The sequence below is a fragment of the Ctenocephalides felis genome, unplaced genomic scaffold, assembly GCF_003426905.1.
Source record: "Ctenocephalides felis isolate EL2017-DRISC unplaced genomic scaffold, ASM342690v1 CF-g0.4_SCAFFOLD_03572, whole genome shotgun sequence".
Taxonomy (NCBI): Eukaryota; Metazoa; Arthropoda; class Insecta; order Siphonaptera; family Pulicidae; genus Ctenocephalides; species Ctenocephalides felis.
In genome coordinates, this window is record NW_020539726.1 from 42711193 (window position 1) to 42731617 (window position 20425).

The following is a 20425-nucleotide window of genomic DNA, read 5'->3' on the forward strand; positions in this document are numbered from 1 at the left end:
GTACTTGCAGTGTTTAAATTAAGTTCCAAAAAATCATCTCCAATGGCGGCACAAACAACAAGCTGTCACTTTACATTTTTAAACGATAATTATCAAACTTCGTTTGTGTTAACGTTCAATCATGTATATTCATATATATTATTTATTTAACTTTAAAAACTTTTTCGGCAATACTTTTAGCAATTCTTAACAAAATTAAATTAACAAATAAAATAAAATGTAAAATATTCCTTCGGCCTCCATCTTAAAATCTACGTCACTCGCACACGACGCTTGAAAAACCAGTTTTCAACTCGCATACATTACAAAACTCAGTCACGGAGTAAACATGTGTAAAACAACATTTAATTCACGATAAATATAAAAAATTACCTAAACATTATCTACGCATGTAAAAAATAGTAAAAAAAAACTATAAACTCACTGTGTTATTTTCCAACATTTACCGCAACATAACCTCAAAACCGTATGTCCTTTAAAATTTGGCAACATTTTATTTATTTATTACAACACACCTGTTCTACCTGAATCCTTTTAAAAACCCTTTTCTCTACCTGGCTATTTGACTAAATTTCCTTATGGAAGTACTTTACAATCATTCATGTTTGTGTGATCGAAAAGGACACAAGTGCTTTTAGATATTTCTCTAATTTGTGTTTCGGAGCTTTTATCCAAAATGGATAGTTGTTGTAATAAAATAATCGATGCTATTCGTTCAATTGATGTTAATGGAGATGATGGAATTAAATTGAATCAGAAATTTAAATATATACAAAGTGTATTTCAAAAGGAATGTACTAGTGCTAAACATTGAGGTAAGGGAGATCTTTCACTTAAAATTAAATACTTACATTTAATTTTTTTTACAAAATTGTGAACACAATTGTTTAATAATTTGATTGATTTTTAATTAGAGACACGATTTTACAAACCTATCAAAAATTTATAATAAACTTATTTAATAAGTTAATATAATATAAATTGGTATATATAAATACAGATTGTCGAGAAACAAATAAGTAAAGAAATACATACTTATCATAGGCTTGGATTATCATAATATAAGAAAATATAAAGTATTTAAAATTTATTCAAATTTAATAAAATAGAAGAATCTTTTATATAGTCAATATTTTTACCACAAATTTTAGTACTGAATGTAACATAAATTTATATCTATATATACAGATTGCAAATACTGTGAGTATACATACTTATCGAGGCTTTATTATTCCTTACCACTATCATTATTTTAATAATTCACTTGTTTTTACTATCTGAGACTGAATTTTTAAACATATCAATGTTTTATACTGAATTCCTTTAATAACTGAATATAAATATAATTTTTAGTATTATTGACAATACTTATCAAGAAATATATAAATAGAGTTTTATTTAATAATTAATATATAAATAGAGTCTTATCGAAGCTTCTATCACCACAATATTAGTTTTATTTAATAATCTCTTGTTTTTAATTAAAGAAACTGATTTTTTAAAAAATATCAATAGATTTTTAATAAAAAGAATATAACTGAATATAAATTTATTTTTATATATACAGATTGTAAATACTTATCGACAGCATACAGGTTTGTGAATATACAAACTTATCGAAGGCTTTATTACTACACTATCATTTAATAATATTAATAATTCATTTGATTTTATTATCTGAACCTAAATTTTTAAATGGATCAATAGTTTTATAATAAACTCTTTTAATAACTGGATATGAATATAATTTTTTGTATTTATAGAGAATACTTATCAGAATTATAAAAATAGAGTCTTATCGAAGCTTCTATTACCACAATATTAGTTTTATTAATAATTGCTTGATTTTGATTAAACAGACTGAATATTCTAACTTATCAATGGTATTGCAATAAACTCTTCTAGCAACTATATATGAAGATAAAAATGTATGTAGAGAACTATTAAATCATGTAACATCTCGAAGAGTATTAGAGAATATTTAAAGAGTAACAAATACATGTCGCAAATATTTATAAATAATTGTTTGATTGAACTCTTTTTTAGGTGTTCGTAATAAAATATTCAAAGATTTTTGGAACACTTGCCTGAAAAGAACGATTTGTTTAAATTTAAATTATTATTTACTAAACTACTATTGAATTTGAATTAAATTAAATTGAATTAAATACATTTCAGGATACTTATGAAAATTACTATATAATAATAAAAAAATTAAATGTATATCCGATGATGAAGTTTAAGTAGCAGTAAATACTAAATAAGTTAAAATAGTTAACACTAAATTAATAACACTTTTATATAGAAAGAGTTATAAAATATATTGTAGGGGAAAATATGTTTAGTTGCTTTTATTTAAAGTGTTCTACATTTTTTATTTTATTTATAAATATTTTTGACGTGCCTGTTAATATTTTATTTATTATAAATATTCTCATTTATGAAATAGAGACGTTACAAGATTTTTATAAACTACAAGTCGAGCAAATTATATTTGTTTTAATATATAAAGGCTGTATGTGATATTTTACACTATATGTATATGTATATAATTTTTTTTTCCTTATTTTTCAGAGATATCTTCAGCAAACTGAACGAGCAAGCGTTAAATGATTCCATTTTTGCAGAACAATTAGCAGAATTTGGTGCATCAAGATTGTTTCAAACTTTGGAAATATTTAGTCAAAAATTATTACTGCTCATGGTTAATTTAATGAAGGAAAATTATCTGAGTAAGTTTTAATCAACAGATAAATATAACACATTTGCATAAAATAACTAAATAGACCTGAATTACTTTATTTATATAAATTAGTCTATAAAGACACAAGATCTAAACATAGTTTTTTATATTAAAATTTAATGCTAAAAATTATCAATATTAGTAGAGTATATATATTATTAATCATAGGATTTATTTATTAGTTAAGATTGTTTCAATCTTTGGAAATATTTAGTCAAAAATTATTGCTGCTCATGGTTAATTTATAATGAAGGAAAATTATCTGAGTAAGTTTTAATCCACGGATAAATATACAGTGTTTGTATAAAATAATTTATAGAGGCACAAAACCTGAATTACTTTTTATATAAATTAGTTGATAAAGACACAAAATCTGGACATAGTTTTTTATATTAAAATTTAATGCAAAAAAGTTATCAATATTAGTAGAATGTATATATAATTAATAATGACTACTTTCAATTGACCATATGTTGGATCAGTGATCATTTTTTAATTGTACTGAATAAAACATATTTATTATTCATCACTTTAATTATTAAACAAAAACCGTGATTCTTTATTAACATATTCAGAGAAATTATAAATATTTAGTTGAGATAACTACCTTAAATTGAAGATGCTGTTGAATTGATTGATTTTTTAAATTACTTATATAAAATCGTTTATTATTTATTAAAGATAATTTGAATTCAAAGAATTGAAACAGAAACCACAGTTCTTCCAAAAAAATTAGTTATTCTTTAACAAAAACAATTTAATAAATAATATTTGTATATATTCATTTAATAATATTAAATTATTTATTTGGCTATCAAATAACATATTTTAAATTAATCAATTTATTATTATGTTTATTATACTTTTGGAGTTAAAAGAAAAACCACGGTTCTTTAAAATAAAAATTAAAATGTTCTTATTGTTCAAACACTGAATTGCACATTCGATAAATTAATCTTCTGTCTTTGTAGATTATATTAGTAATATATTGCCTTATAAATAATCTGTTCAAAATTATTATCAAGTTAGCATTATAACATTGTTTAATTTTATTTCAGGATTGGATGAAATGCAAGAATCGAATTTGGATGAATTGTTTAATGCAACAACATTGTTTAGCCAGTACTACAGCAAGTAAATAAAAAATATTTATTTATTATATATATGTATATATATATATATGTATATATATGTATATATTTATATGTGTCTTTTTCGCAGGGCTCGATCACCAGAAGGTTTACCATATGACTGGCTCGTTAAGCCTCTTTTGGAATATTTGAAAACATTTCTAAATTTGAACACAAAAAGATCAGCTAAAGAATTCACAACACAGGTAAGTCATGCAGATTAAATTTAAACTAGCTGTAAGTGGAATTCTGTCTTAAGACAATTAAGGCATCGTGCCTTAAGGCAAATTGCTGGAACTTCCCGTACCAAAAATTATTATTTTTTTTAAAAACGATTAACATTTTTGAAAAAAATACTTCGAAAAAATAAAATTTTTGACAAACAATTAGACAAAAAATTACTTTTTTTTTGAAAAAAAAAATTTTTTTTTAATTTTTTTTTTTTTTATTTTTTTTTAAATAAAATGTTTTCTTTATTTTGAAAGATCTAAACTTTTTTTCAAAGCAATCGTACTGCTTTAACTGCATAAAGACGAAATATCAAACTGCGTAAGCGCCGCGTCGACGTCTAACGCGTAAACATTGGTACGGAACCCATAGGAATGTGAACCAAAATTATACTTATTGTTCAAATCTCTATAAAATATCTGATAATTTGATGTGCATTTGTCTAATGATCATTTTTGACCGCCAAATGGTATTTTTTTATACTTTTTTCATTAGATCTCCGAAACCGCTAGACCTGCCTTTATGAAAATTTGATCAGTTCTTTATCTTGTCAATACAAGTAAAATGTTTTTTGAATTATTAAAATCGGACGCTCCGTTCTCTTAAAAACGGAGTTACCGTTTTCGGCACTTTTTGCCCGTATCTCCGGAACGGCTGGATCTGCCTTTGCCAAAAACTAATCAGCACGTCTCCTTATCAGTGCAAATCGAATGTTTTTTGAAAAATTCAAATCAGTTGATCGGTGTTCCCGAATTCGTCGACGAAAATTTGTATCCGCACATACATACACACACGCACACACACACACACACACACACATACACACACACATACATCCATTTTTTCTAAGGTATGCCAAAATATTCAGAAACCTTTGAAACGTCGAGAAATGCAAAAATTTTCATTTTCGATTTTTTTGCGATTACTATAACTTGCCCTACGGGAAGTTAATTACTATATAAATTTATTTATTTTTATCATAGCAAGTTATAAGAAATTTCATCTTTCTTTCAGATTACATTAAATGGTGAAAGAATAGCAAAATCCCACCCCAAAGAATATGCAGAACTTTTAAACCTGTTACGTCAAAGAATTTACTTAGACGAATCAGAGGATAAATCAATTAGATTATGGTACATGTTTTGTTTAGATTATTCATATACATATTGTCCGTCCATGAATCCAAAAGTGGAGCAATTTTATAATGCATTGTTAAAGGAATTTGTGGATAACGAGGAAACCTCTGTTGAAAATAAACAGACTGAAGTTAATGGAACTGAGGAGGTTAAAAGTGAGCCAAAGAAAGATGATGAGAACAAAAAAGTTTTAAGTCGTAGTTCTAGTGTAGTTAAAGAAATTAGTAGTAGACGTCCAAGTAGAGAAGAAGCTATTAGAGCTTCTATTGAAAATATTAATAGAGCTGTAGAACAAACAAGTATAGTTGAGCCAGAACAAAATTCTGTTGATAAACAGCATACAACAGTTGAGCATGTTACAACTGTTCAAAGTGCAGCTAAAATTCTGCTGAAAATCTAAATAACCCTTTTGATCAAACCTCCAGGACTGAACAAGTTAAAACCTTAAGTAAAGACAATGATGTACCTACTAAAACAGACACATCTAATGATTATGTTAATAAACAACCCTCAACAAATCCTGCAGTCACTTCCAGATCATTCAGACCACCTATGAAGACAGCACAAAGTGACCGTTTAAATGAGGCTGATGCACTAGTTTCAAATCTATGCCAAAACATTGCAAGATGCTCCGGAGATGCCTCAAGACAATTTTTCAGTTCCAGAAACCAAACAAACACAAAATCCTCTCCCAATGGACGTTGGACTTACAATGATAATGATTACAAAACATCTCACAGAAATGATAATGATTTCAAACCGGCTCAGAGGACCGATAAGTTTAAAATAGTATGTGGTAATAATGATAATGAATTCACAACTCAGAGGACCGATAAGTTTAAAATAGTATGTGGTAATAATGATTCATTTAAACCGAAATCAGGTGGTATTTTATCACCTCGTGAAAGACTCCGGTCTCATTTGAATAAAAATAAACAGTCTCTACAACAAGAACCTCCACAGAATGAACAAAAGAAAAAGACTATAAAATCTTATTTGAAATCTGAGTATGTAGAGAATTTAACATGGAATCATGTTGATGATCAACAAGATTATTATCCTGAAAAAAATGATATATCGCCTCGTTTTATAAATTATCTACAAAGGAATTAATTGCATTTTACTTTGTAGTATATATTATTTTGAATATTCAACACAATTTGTAATATATTAAGAATATGTATATAATATGGTATTGAAAAAGCCATCAAATTTCGATTTATGTACAAATTAGTTAATTATTTTACGATTCTAATTTACACTGCCTTACACTTGGCATTATTTTAATTAACCTAACTATCTAATATTATTAATAAGTAAATGAAGATTTTAATTTAACTACACGATAACTATTTACAAAATTAGTTAATAACAATTAGTAAATATTTTTGCAAAAAATAACAATTTGGCAAATATATAATAAGAGTAAAATTATCTGATGATTTTACTGCAGGAATAATGTGTGCATTTTTAGAATAGTAAGAATAGGATCTCTAGTTAAACTAATTTAAATTATTGATAAGATTTTTGCAACTGATTAAGTAGAACAAATTATTTTATGTACTAATTAGAATAAATATTTTTCGACATTGGAATTGCTTGTATAATTTAATATATATATATATATATATATATATATATATACATATATATAAATACATAAACAATAATTCAATTAAGAATCCTTTCTGCACCCACTTTTATATTTATTCAAACCAACAATGTCTTTTCTCTATTAATACTTATTTTAATTAATCTAGCTAGCAAAAATTATTCATAAGTTCAATCAATTTAACTATATACAAAATTAGTTAATAACAATTAGTAAATATTTTTGTTAAATATTTAACAGTTCGGCAAATACTCTTAAGAGTAAAATTGTATGAATTATGATGATGATTTTACTGCCGGAATAATGTGTGCATTTTTAGAATAGCAATTATAGGATCTCTAATTAATTTATTGATAAGATTTTTGCAACTGATTAAGTAGAACAAATTATTGCATGTACTAATTAAAATAAATATTTTTTGATATTGATAATTGTTTGTATAACATGCCCCCACTTTTATATTTATTGATATGAACAATGTCTTTTCTCTATTATTATGAAATATAACACAAAACTAGATGTAAACATTGTTAAGTCAAATGCAAAAACTTGTTTCATAAATAATAAGAAAAAAAATCTATCTTAATATTCATAAAGTCTTTCTGATAACTTAGTTTTGTTATTATTTTTTGATCTACTTTATTATTGAAAAATAAAATAGAGAATACATTGTTAATGTGATTTATATCTAGAAGTGTGATTACAATCGTTTCATCGATTTGAAAGCAAGTACTTATGTAAAAACATTTGATGAATATTTTGAAATATGTCACAACGCAAAATAAAACCTAAAGCTTAATACGTATTTAAATTTTTAGTTATTATGTAGTGGTTGAATATTTGAACAAAGTATTAAATTTAAGGAATTTAAAAATTTATAAAACACTAAGACAAAATCTTTTATATAGAAATAAGGGATATAAAAATTGAAATAGATCATGGGTCTCTACGGTCTATATATGGTCTATAATAATTCAAGATAATAAATATGAATTGTAAGCCAATTCATTTGTTATACTTCATCGATTAAAATGAACAGAGTTGAATCTTTTCGAGTCTTTTTAGTTATAAATCTCATTAACCGAAAATAGAGAAAGACTATATTTGTATTTTAAGTCTACAAATAGAACATATTTTGTTCTTTTCAATTATCTGACACATATTTTGAACTAAATGTATGAATGCATATGTATCCATTTGAATAATAGTCGATTTATCTATATGGCTAAATACAGATTCTAAGATTATCTTATGGGGCAATTCTGCCGTAACAGAGCTCATAAAATAGCGTTGTCATGGCAACGCTCTCTTATGCTTGTTCTTGGTATTGAAAATTATGAAAATGTCTATTTATTTGTCGTGCAATCAGGTGTATTTTACATATAAACAAGCAAGGGAGAATGTTGTGATAACTGCACCATCTGGAATTCTGTTAGAATCTGTATTTAATAATAATTATTATTTTTGATGAATCATGAATGAAAATAATAGTATAGTAGAAGAAGAGTCTAATAGAACAAAATAGAATGCAAATTTAAATTTAAATCCACTAATAATAGATTTCACCAAATTTGAATACAGATAGAGACATGGATAAATAAACATATATGGATAGAGGAAACTAACAGATTTGAACTTTTTGGTATTTACACTAAAAACAATATTTGTTCATTACTAATAGCCATTATTATTTTCTAGATAAAACAAGCAGATAAAAAAGCAAATTTAAAAAAATCTAAACATTTAAAAATTTAAATTTAAACATATTTATCAAAAGTTCAAGTTTTTGTTTTCTTAACATTGGTACCCGCGTATGTCCATTACGAAGTCGTTGAGCAATTTTGAAGTGTGCTTTCGAAATTAACGCAAAATCATCTATAAAACGCAAAGTGTTCATTAATATAAATAAAAGATTAACAAATACCATAAATTACAACATTATATGCATATATTAAACAGTCTTGTATTTAAATATATTCATCTGGACGAACGAACGAGCAAAACCATTTTCTAGGTTATGTTCTCCACCAGTTAACATAAAACTTTAAGTCGTTAAATTAATTAATATAGAAGTAAGTAAAACCTTTTTGTTTAACTACATGCATGTAAAATCGGGCACGTTATTTTAAGGCTTTTATTTAATTTGAAACAAGACACCGTTGCCTGGTAGAATAAAATTGCACAATTGTACAATTGTACAAATGATGCAGTGTTAATAGTAAATATAATTTGATGATATTAATTACAGTGTGTATTTATGTTTAATTAAGACTTAAATTATACAAAAGGAACTAAATTGTTATAAATAATTTAATTGGTAAAAAGTGCGCGAGGTCCTACTGACAGATTTGCAAAGGCTCTTTTGACACATGACATAAAGTAAGTGCAAATTTTTTACTTTTGCTTTTAAACAATATAAATGTAATTTGTTTATATATAACTGTAACATTTGTTTGTTTATAAATGCAACATATACAATATTATATTATTACTTATTTACAAAATTTACAAAATGTCTTTATACACTTCAAAATAAAAGATTGCACCGGCCCATATAGGCAATCATATGTCTTTGTCCTTCTTCGTGCAAACGATTTAGTACATATTTTTATTCGAACCTGATGACTTAAAATAAATTAATAATTTCTGAATATATTTTATATTCTAATATTGTCTAGACGGAGGTTCAAAAATAAAAGTGTACATGACTGTCATTGAAGATAAAGTTTTATGTGTACACGACTAACTCTCAATAAAGGTTAGTAATGCCATCGATTCAAAATAAAAAGATTGCACCAGCCTGTATAGACATTCATACGTCTTTATCCTTCTTTGTGCAAACGATTTAGTATTTTTATTCCAACCTGATAGCTTAAAATATATAGATAATTCCTCATCAGACATTGTTTAATATATTATATTCTAATATTGTTTAGACTAAATTTTGTGTACTAGTGTACTAGTACTAACTGTAATTTAAGTTTAATGTCTACACGACTAACTGTCAATGAAGGTTAGTAATGCCATCGGTGTAAAAAATTCCCACAAAATTCATCTATATAATTTTATTAATTATCTAAAACAGAAAAATTAACAACGATATAAAATCTAATACATTTGCATTTAGGCTCGAGAAGGCTTTTTCAAAGCGCTTGGCAAAGAAATTATAATATAATTTTTTATATACATTTAAGGGAGGGACAGATAATTATATTTTGTAATATAGTTAATACTATAAGCTGTTATAAATATCTAGAAAATTTAATATAAATGTTATGTAAATCTAACTATGATATATATATACATAACAACATGTACATATACATATAAAAAAGTGTTTGGGTAGTAAACAATTTTTAAAATTTCTCCTTTAGAATATTTTTTTAAATTATTTATGTTTTCTAAATTTCATATATATATATACAGAATTGCCAGATTAAACGATTTATTTCTTTCTATAACTTTATAAAAAAAATCCACGATGATATCAAACTAAATAAGTACTCGAATCATTTTTTTTTATAAAAATAACTTTATATTTATTAATGCAAACCAAAAAAAATAATACCTTAAATTAGATAAAAAGGTATATCATTTTTGTTTTGATTTGTAAAAATATTTTATATTTATTTTTATAAATATATGATTTTTGTACTTTCTGGATTTATACCATGGATTTATATATAAAGTATAGGTATAGGAAATAAATTGTATGATGTATATGCATTTGTACATATATAATTATTATAAATAATTTAAAAAAAGTTATAAACATTCCTCAAGAAAAAATTGAATAGATTCACTAGAAAGTGTTTATTTGAAAAGAATGTTTAAAACATTTTGAAGATCAAACATCGTTTGTCCAGGAATCATAGATATACATATATACATATATACATATATATATATATATATTATATATATATATATATATTATAAAGATAAAAGCAAAAGCTTTTTAAGACATCCATTCAGAAAAGAGAGAAGGAACTAAATCATGTTTGTTTTTTTAAACATACTATATATTAAAACACAATTTTAAAAATACAAACTTGTGCTATTTTCTAGATTTAATAAATAAACTTTAAAATTTTATTTAATCTTTTACAAACAAAAATTTATTTCTCGTGTTTTCAAATCAAGTAAATTATTATTTTATTTCTTTAAATTCTTGTGACTGTCGTCATAGATAAATTTGTTTACCTTTTATAAATGCTATAAATTCATAAATAAATATCATTTTTGCTTCGAGTCTTGAAATTACTCTTTTTCAGTAGATAAAAAGCAAATTATTTAAAAAAACATATAAACATAATTCATTGAAATTAAATACTATTGATACTATTAAACTACTCTTTTTCTATTAAGTATTTTTTTTCATAGAATGTAGATTTTATGCTTGCCAAATAATTTGTAGGTTTTTTGGCTAAATTAGAGATAATTGGGTTACTAAAAACTTTTACAATAACATAATTTAGTTTTGTTTCTATTATCTGTATGGATGTCTACTTAAAGAACTTTAATTTATATATCTTTTTAAATATTTAATCCTATATTTTATATGTATATGTACATCTCGTCAAATATTGCAACAAATAATCTTTCCTATATACTATAACATATAAAACCGTGTAAAATTCATCTACATACAAAACTTCATTTCGAATCGAACACAAACATGACAAAGTTGCTTCGGTTTATAATTTTCAAGAAATTCTTGGCATTTGAATAATAAAAACTGAAATATATATATATATATATATATATATATATATATATCTAATTATATACATATATAATATTAAATTAGAAATATGACAAACAACACTCTTTTTGAATTAATTTATTAAATAATATTAATTTTACAAACGTTTCGAGTCTAGATTTATCTCATCATCAGTGTATTTAATTGAATACATTTAGAATACACTGATGATGAGACAAATCTAGTCTCTATACGTTTGTAGAATTAATATTATTTAATAAATTAGGGCAAAAAGTGTGGTGTTTGTTCATATTTCTAATTTAATAGTTAACCACTCAGAATACATTTGTTATATATATATATATATATATATATATATATATATATATATATATATATATATATATATACATGCATTCAAAAAGTAAAAATTTAAATTAATCACATAAATATATGTTATTAATTTTCAGTTGTCTTAGAATGCATATTGAAACCTTTGACGTTATAAATGAAATATTTGGAAAGTAATAGTACAAGTGCTAATGATAATGGAATTTTGGTCATTTGATAATATATTGTACCTTATTATTATTATTATTATATATATATATATATATATATATATATATATATATATACGGACATATATATATATATTATATATATATATTATATATATCAGTTTTGTATTCGAACTCTAAAGTTAAATTTAGAAAATTTTTAACATTTCAAAATTTGCTGATGTTTCAAAGTTCAAATTGCTATTTAGAGTAATTTCTGAAACTCTGAGACATGAATCAAAAATTGAAAATTTGCTGAGTTCAGAACAGATATATATATATATATATATATATATATATATATATATACAATGACCCACTTTCAATCCAAATAACTCTATAAATCTCTTACCCCATTATTCTCCATTACCCAACTATATATCCATTAAAATGCTGAACACATTGGTTGGCTTTTTTAGTTATTTATTTATCTCGATTGTTTTGTTCGAATCATGTTTATTTATCACTTTATCAAGTAGTGTGAGTTTTGGCCTCTGCATTATTGTTCGCAGTCTTGAGTCCAGATTTTTTTTTGGGTTATGATGCTTATTCTAGATGATAGTTGTTGTAGTTGAAGTAGGAAGAGATGAATGACTTCGGTTGCTATATGAGGTTCAGTTGACCCAGCTAGGGAGAAAAATAATAATAATAAATATGAGTTATACTGCTTGATATCAGGAGAATATAATAAGGTTTTACCAAAGTGTTCCTCTGGGCTTCCTTATCCAAAACAGTCTGCGTTTGTGTAGCATCAAATTTCATAACAGCAGCTATCACCCTGATCAAGGTACTATTCGTGTTGGCTCCAACTCCTCCAACACCTCCGGATAAATATTGGTACAGAATATTTTTAAGGTACTCGAACTCTGTTAGTTGTGTGATGCCTTCGGAATGTCTTCTCGTGACCTAAAAGATAAAAAGATGTTAGAAATAGGTGGATTTTGGCTTACAAAAGCTAGTAATATTTAAATAGCAGTGTTTTTAACCAGCTAACATTTTTTTAAATTTTTGTCCGTCAATTTGTTTGTTTGGACTGATCTCTGAAACGGCTGGACCGATTTTGATGAGACTTTTATTAGCAAGTATCTGATGTAATCGAGAGTAACATATGCTACTTTTGTTTTAAGACAAAGATATCTTATTTTTAACTTCCTGTAGGGTAAGTTATAGTAATGGGTCAAAAATCGAGAATGAAAATTTTTGCATATCTTCACGTTTCAGAGGTTTCTGAACATTTTGACATACTTCAGAAAAAATGAATGTGAGTGTGGAGACAATTTTTCGTCGACGATCTCAGGCTTACGGATCAACCGATTTGAATGATTCAAAAAACATTCGATTCCTATTGATACGAAGTTGTGCTGATTAGTTTTTGGCAAAGGCAGGTCCAGCCGTTTCGGAGATACGAAGCAGAGTGCAGAAAATAGAAATCGAGTTTTTGAGAGAACGGAGTACCGATTTGAATGATCCAAAAAACATTCAATTCGTAATGATTGGAAGAAGTGGTGATTAGTTTTTGGTAAAGGTAGGTCCAGCCGTTTCGGAGATACCGAGCTAAATGTGCAAAAAATGGAAGTTTTTGAGGGAACTAAGCATCCGATTTGAATGATTCAAAAAACTTTCTGCTTGTGTTGACGAAACAATTGTTTTTGGGGGAAAAAAATTTTTTTTTTTATTTTCAATTTTTGGAATATCGAAACAATTCAGATTTAATTTTTTCACTAATATACTTAAAATAAATAATTTTAACTTTGCAACTCAGTTTATATAATTCTTATAAATATTAGACAATGCCCTTCATTTTAAATTCCATTGATTAAGTTTTGTTTATTTACTTTTTTGTAAACATATATAAGTTACAGTATTTATAACAATCAATTTGAAAACATTTAATATTCCTCGAACATTTTATTACGGTACTGAAAATTCCTGGAATTTGCCTTGAGGCACGATGCCATACACCACTAATTTTTATTTATACTTATGAAATTGTAGTGTCTGTTTGTAATATTGAAATATTAGTATTAACTACATGCATATATAACAAAATAACAATTTTTAAATATTTTGTCTGTTTGGACTAATCTCTGGAACGGCTGAACCGATTTTAATGGGACTTTTATTCGCAGATAGTTTGTGTAATGGGGTGTTACTTAAGCTACTTTTATTTAAAAATAAAACCATTTTATCTCATCTAGCTATATTCATTTGTGTAAAATTTAACAAAAAAGCTATTGAGTTTATTTAGTTTCTTTGCTTTTTGCATTTTATTTTATCTTATTCCAAAACAAAACATTTTAATTAATAACCTTGTATTTATTATTATATGTTATTAATCTTATATTATTTTAATTTAAACTATTTTGTTACATTTTTACTGTTTTTTTTTAGCTTTGAGTAATAATGTTTAAACTAAGTACGTTTTCGTTCAATATTCAGATATACATTGAAATAAATTAATTATTTATAAGTGTTTTATTTAGGTAGAAACGTTGATGGTTGTTTTTTCCGAAAATAAATATTTATAGGTAGAATTGTTCATTTTTGAAATGTACACTCATTTAGGCTTAAAAAAAGTCAAATCTCTAAAAGACTTTTCAAAGTGTTAAATTCGAACTCCAAATATTGTATATAAAAATATTTGTCAATAAAGCTAATATAAAAAACTGACAACAACACATGGCAATTAAGATAAAAATGCATTTTTTATTTTAACTTTTTTGTTAAATTTTACACGAACTATTATATTTTCGGTCCTTTACCATGCCACTCTGCAAATTTCCGTTTTTTTTTCAAACAACTAATCACGATGAAACGACATTAATACTCACTAGAGTGTCATCTAGTTGCCTCGTCAGCTTCTCATTCGCAAGCCTCAATTTCTCGTTTGTTTGTTCCAATAAACTCATATTACTACACCTCTGTTCTAAAACCAGGTTTTTATTTGAAAACCTCATCGACTTCTTTCATAATTTGTGCCAACTTAACCTCGACTTCAGTATTTTGATTTTGCTTCTTTTCGCCTCCAGAAGCATTTTGAGATACATCCAACTCGCTGATCTTCCTCGTCAACTCCTGAGTTTCCTTGTTTAATTCTACGTTAATTTTTTTGATAGAATCGTAATCTTTACATTTTTCTTCTAAGTACTTTATCCTCTCGATGTGTAAATCTATTTCTTGGTTTAAATTTGATATTTTGGACTCTACAGAGCGTTCAGTGTTTTCGTATTTTTCTTCTAAAGATTTCAGTTTTTCTGTAAGTTCTATGTTCTCTTGTTTTAAGTTTTCAAACATATTTGTTATCGATGAGACTTCTTGAAGTTTTGATTGGAGTTGGCAATTCTCGGCTGATAGTTTTTCATACTGCTCATCTTTTTGGACACTTTTTGCAGATTCCAAGTCACTTAAACTATTCTGTAGGTCTATCTGATTTTGTACGGACGCTTGCAAAGATTGGATATCTTCTCGCAACCTGGTGAAGGAAGAAAGATTAGAGATAAAACATTTATAAAATTACTTATTCGCAGGGCCTATTATCTCAGAACAAAATCCTCGTTCAGAAGGGGCTACTTAGGGGTCCATTTGTAGTCGCAAATTTGACGCTAGTGAAAAAGTATTTTCAAATGTTTTATGTTGGTTACTAGGGTTTATACAAAAACCAACATTTCAGAAAACCGGTTTTCGAATTTTAATTTTACTAAAAAACCGGTTTTAGCCGGTTTTCGAATTTTATATATAAAATAAATTTTTGCTCGAATATTCTGTAATTTATCCGCAAATTTAGTGTGATTTAGAGCAGAATTTGACTGATTTCACAGTTTATCTTGATTAAATAACTTTGAAAATAATTATTCGTTATTCATGCATCATTTTCACATATAAGAATGAAAATATAATAATTTATGATAGTGAAAGGAAAGTTTTCGAATAAATAAAAAAACGTTTATTAAATTTAAAAAAAAAATAAAAAAATATTAGATACATGTTGATACATACTTGTTAATATCAATTTTAGTTTTAAAAACAATTAAGCTAAACTTGGGTATTGTCTGTTCCGAGCAATTTTAATTAATTAATTTTAAACATTCTAATTGTTTTTTTTTTGTCTAATAAAATAGGATTTAAAAAACTGAGAACGTCTATCGAATTGCGACTTAGAAGAGTCCTTCGTTTACTCACAAAATCCTGAAAGTTATTTTTGTGTCAGTTGACAAAATGGTGATTCTTTTTTCGTTTGTGTTTGTACATTTGTTAATAATGATTTCATTAGGAATTGCTCTCAAATGCATAGCCCTTTGACAATATGAATAGAACAGCTTTAAACTCATATGGAGGACATAATTACTACGCAGTGCAATGACACATTAGTCTAATCATAATATACTTTAAGAAAAGAGGCCAGTTCTAGGAAATTATGTAAGAAATCAAGTATAAGTTTCTATAAGAAAGACATATTTAGTCTGAATTTTTCTACTGTGCTCCGATTTGCATGAATTTTTGGAATTAAGTTCATCTTACCCTCAAGTTCAAAAGTGAAAACAATTCGGGCTCCGCCACTATCCCCTTGGGGAGTTGCGACCCCTTAATAAACAAGTGGACATTGAGCCGTTTTATCGCTAGAAAACGTTTTTAATATTAAAGGATATAATTAAAAAATATTTTTAATACATTTACCTTGCAATAAAATCATTTTCAACCCCGTGAAAACCCTAAAACTCTTCAAACAACCTCTAAATTGACAAAAAATATTTAAAAATAAATTTTGGTATGATATAATAAGAATTACATATAAAGTAATTAATATTTTATGTTTTCTATCTTGATTATCAAATTTTTAACCCTTTTTAGATCCTTAAAAACAACCCTTGGATGAAAAATTGTTTAAAAAATTATTTTGAAATTGAAAGAAAATTAAGAAATTCAAAATGATAGGAATGTTATTTCAATTTTCGAAAATAATTATCATATACTTATACATTGCTCGAAATATGGGCACAATTCGACAAAAATGCGATTAGTTTTCGGGTCATAGGTCATAACTCTTTTAATTACGACTCCGTCTCAATTTGTAATATACCATTTGAAAGGTTAATAAAAGGGCTACAACTTTTTTCATCATAATTTTATTCGTAACTTCTCTTATTTTGAAACGGCAAACGGTTAAAGGGCTCGAGAGAGACTCTGATTGCGCGGCCGCGCACTCTTTAAATAATCATAACTCTGTCAATTTTTGTGTGAAAGAGAAATAATAAAAAAACAATAATAAGCCAGAAAGATCCCTTTGATTTTTATCTATATGCTTTTATACGTATATTATATTCTTTTTGAGATATAATGAAAATAAGTTCGATTTTTAAAAAAATCGAATAAAAAGTTTTTATAAAATCTTGAGTTTTCTGAAAATAGTTCGTACTAAAGTAGTGAATCTGCTAGAATCCATCAAGATGTCTATAATGAAGTGAATTCTAGATGGAATGTGAATTACTTTAAATATGGTGGAAATGGCGCTCATTAAACCTTGTAATTTAAATGAAACAACATCTTATATGCTTCTTATTTGCATGATAGCTCACTCATTTTACACGTAGAAAACTTGTAACAGCACTCATTTTAAAACTTATGTTGAGCACTATAAAACCCAATTTCACCAAAATGCATTAAATGTAAAACCAGGCCACTAGATGGCTTTAAATACAACAATTAAATCTTGAAATAAAAAACAGGTTTGCTCTTTCAAATCTTGCTTAATATTATTCCCAGAAAACTTTATAAAACACCGATTTCTTAAGATTTTTATTGACAATATTTTGTTCATTGCATAATTTTCGTTAAAATGTATATTTTAGGAGATATTTGCAAAAAAAACGAAGAAAAACGCCAAAAATATATGAATTTTTAATGGCCAGTAACTTGAAAAGTATTAGTTTTTTTGAAAAACTATAAAAGTTTTTCTTATTATGATTAGTTCTTCTATCGATTTCCGACGTTATTTTGAAAAAATGTAATTACACAATTGAGAAGGGGTGTCGGAACCTGAATTGTTTTCACTTTTGAACTTGAGGGTGAGATGAACCTAATTCCAAAATTTCATGCAATTCGGAGCACAGTAAAAAAAAACAGACCCTAAACGCTCCGTTTACTGCACTAGCAGTATCTTTGTTGATTTATATTTCGATTTGATTGTATATTTATTATAATATAATATTATCTAGTATATTTTTGTTATTATTGTATTATTACAAAACGTAATACGATTGTAATAACAAAATTTGGTTTCAAATACCCGTGTACTAAAATTCATTAATTTTCATGTCAAATTTTGCGCCATTAATTTGAGTGAGGAGGACCCTTTATGTATTCCTTCTGAACGTAAAAATCGGGAGAGAGAAACGTCTATATAAACACATGGTATTCTAATATTGTCTAGGCTTATTCGTCTATGACTATTTTACCGACCTTTCTAGTTCCTCCTGCTTGACAGCATTTTTTTCCTCCATGTCTGTAAGAGTTTTATTCAAGTACACCTTGTCATCCTTCAATTTCGTGACTTCCCGCTCCAGGTTCTGGATAGTGGTAGTAAATTCCTTGCTGGCTTCGTCTTTTTCATTTTGCAACTTCTCCAAATTGCTCTTCAAGGTTTCATTTTCGGTTTTCATCTCGTCAAGACTTTGGCACCTGGTCTCCAAATCAGCCAATTTGGCACGCAAATCTTGTAAAACTTGATCGCTGTTTTGGGAAGAAGTCGAGGCAGGATCTGAGGACATAAAAGATATTTTAATGAAAATTTGTTGGTGATAGGAGGATTTTGTTGATATTGGTCACGTTTCGAACGTAAAAATTACCATTTTTAATTGGGTACTATTTTGATTATTCGATATATCAATATGAAGATAAACCACAAAAACCGTAAAAAATGTTGTTAAAAAACTTAGGAAATAGGAAATTTCTCTTCGATAAGTTGCATCAAACCTATGATTAGTGCAAGAACGATAGTATCGAGTGCTCTTATCTAAATAAGTATCGATACTTTGTTGTCGATACTAAGTACTTCTGGTATTTCGATGCTTCTGATATCGATGCTCGAGTTCGATACTTTTGTCGATGTCGATAGTTTTCGTGCAAGTAATTAGAAAGACGTATCATTTTTGGTAAAAAAACATTTATGCCTCTCTAGGTGATCTTATTCCCTAAACGGTCGTGCACGGCATCTTTCAGACAAATTTCTGGAATTTTCCGTCCCATTTTTAACTTCTCGTAAGATGTTATAGTAATCGCAAAAAAATCAATTTAAAATTTTTGTATATCTATACTTTTCAAAGGTTTCTGAACATTTCGCATACCTTAGCAAAAATGGATATACAATGCGGATACAATTTTGCGTCCACGATTTCGAGAATACGGATTAACCGATTAGAATGATTAAAAAAACATTCGATTCCTATTGATAGGGAGTGCTGATTAGTTTTTGGCAAAGGCATGTCCAGCCGTGTTGGAGATACTAAGCAAAAAGTGCAAAAAATAGAAATCCAGTTTTTGAGAGAACGGAGCATCCGATTTGAATCATCCAAAAAACATTCAATTCGTAATGATGAGGAAGAAGTGGTGATTAGTTTTTGGCAAAGGCAGGTTCAGCCGTTTTGGAGATACGGAGCAAAGAGTGCAGAAAATTGTAATTCAGTTTTTGAGAGAATAGACGTCCGATTTTAATAATTTCTTGATAAAATGAAGAACTGATTAAATTTTTCAAATCGAACACTTCGTTCGCTCAAAAACTGCAATTTTTTGCATTTTTTGCTCCGTATAACTAAAATGGCTGGACCTGCCTTTTCTAAAAACTAATCACCATATCTCTCCATCAGTTAGAATCGAATGTTTTTTGAATCATTCAAATCGTTTAGTTCAAAGTGCTCCAGTACATAAACAGCCTAAACGCACTTGGGCAAAAATTTGTACCAGAGTGGCGCTTAGACTGTGCTTAGTCTGATAATTTTTTCAATTTGAATCCAACATTACAAAAATTTTTTGCAAAATAGAAAAAGATGTAATAATTTTCCATTTATCCTCAAAAGCAATTGTTTTGTCAATACAGTAGAAAGTTTTTGAATCATTCAAATCCGACTCTTAGTTCACTCAAAAACTGCCATTTTTGCACATTTAGCTCTGTATCTTCGAAATGACGGACCTGTCTTTGCCAAAAACTAATCATCTCTTCTCCCAATCATTACAAATTGAATGTTTTTTTAGAACATTCAAATCCGATACTCCGTTCTCTCAAAAACTCGATTTGTATTTTATGCACTCTTTGCTCCGT

General features: G+C 26.8%; 3 protein-coding genes across 3 annotated transcripts in view; 1 reads left to right on the plus strand and 2 right to left on the minus strand.

The window, feature by feature from the left end:
- LOC113388541 overlaps positions 1–12082 on the plus strand; it is a 27059-nt gene extending 14977 nt beyond the window's left edge. The window contains exons 6-11 of the mRNA XM_026625912.1: positions 2575–2732; positions 3802–3877; positions 3965–4079; positions 5116–5588; positions 5663–6244; positions 12025–12082. Coding sequence (XP_026481697.1) covers positions 2575–2732; positions 3802–3877; positions 3965–4079; positions 5116–5588; positions 5663–6244; positions 12025–12082 — 1462 coding nt within the window. The remainder of the gene's footprint in view (positions 1–2574; positions 2733–3801; positions 3878–3964; positions 4080–5115; positions 5589–5662; positions 6245–12024) is intronic.
- Positions 12083–12438: 356 nt separating this feature from the next.
- On the minus strand, positions 12439–15055 carry LOC113388023. Its single transcript, XM_026625434.1, has 3 exons — positions 14946–15055; positions 12814–13020; positions 12439–12741 (listed from the first exon to the last, which is right to left on the minus strand). The coding sequence occupies exons 1-3, from the start codon at positions 15021–15023 to the stop codon at positions 12718–12720; spliced, it is 309 nt and encodes a 102-aa protein (XP_026481219.1). The 5' UTR covers positions 15024–15055; the 3' UTR covers positions 12439–12717.
- Positions 15055–18878, minus strand: LOC113388542 (centrosome-associated protein CEP250-like). The gene is made up of 2 exons (XM_026625913.1): positions 18571–18878; positions 15055–15586 (listed from the first exon to the last, which is right to left on the minus strand). The coding sequence occupies exons 1-2, from the start codon at positions 18876–18878 to the stop codon at positions 15055–15057; spliced, it is 840 nt and encodes a 279-aa protein (XP_026481698.1).
- Positions 18879–20425: the final 1547 nt, after the last annotated feature.

Excerpts from the sequence above, each read along its gene's own strand:
- LOC113388542 (XM_026625913.1), bottom strand. The coding sequence starts at position 18,878 with ATGTCCTCAGATCCTGCCTCGACTTCTTCCCAAAACAGCGATCAAGTT. Across the intron at positions 15,587-18,570 it reads AAGCAGGAGGAACTAGAAAG|GTTGCGAGAAGATATCCAAT; the intron begins GTCGGTAAAATA and ends TTCCTTCACCAG.
- LOC113388023 (XM_026625434.1), bottom strand. The coding sequence starts at position 15,023 with ATGAGTTTATTGGAACAAACAAACGAGAAATTGAGGCTTGCGAATGAG. Across the intron at positions 13,021-14,945 it reads GGCAACTAGATGACACTCTA|GTCACGAGAAGACATTCCGA; the intron begins GTGAGTATTAAT and ends TTTATCTTTTAG. Across the intron at positions 12,742-12,813 it reads AAGCCCAGAGGAACACTTTG|CTGGGTCAACTGAACCTCAT; the intron begins GTAAAACCTTAT and ends TTTTCTCCCTAG.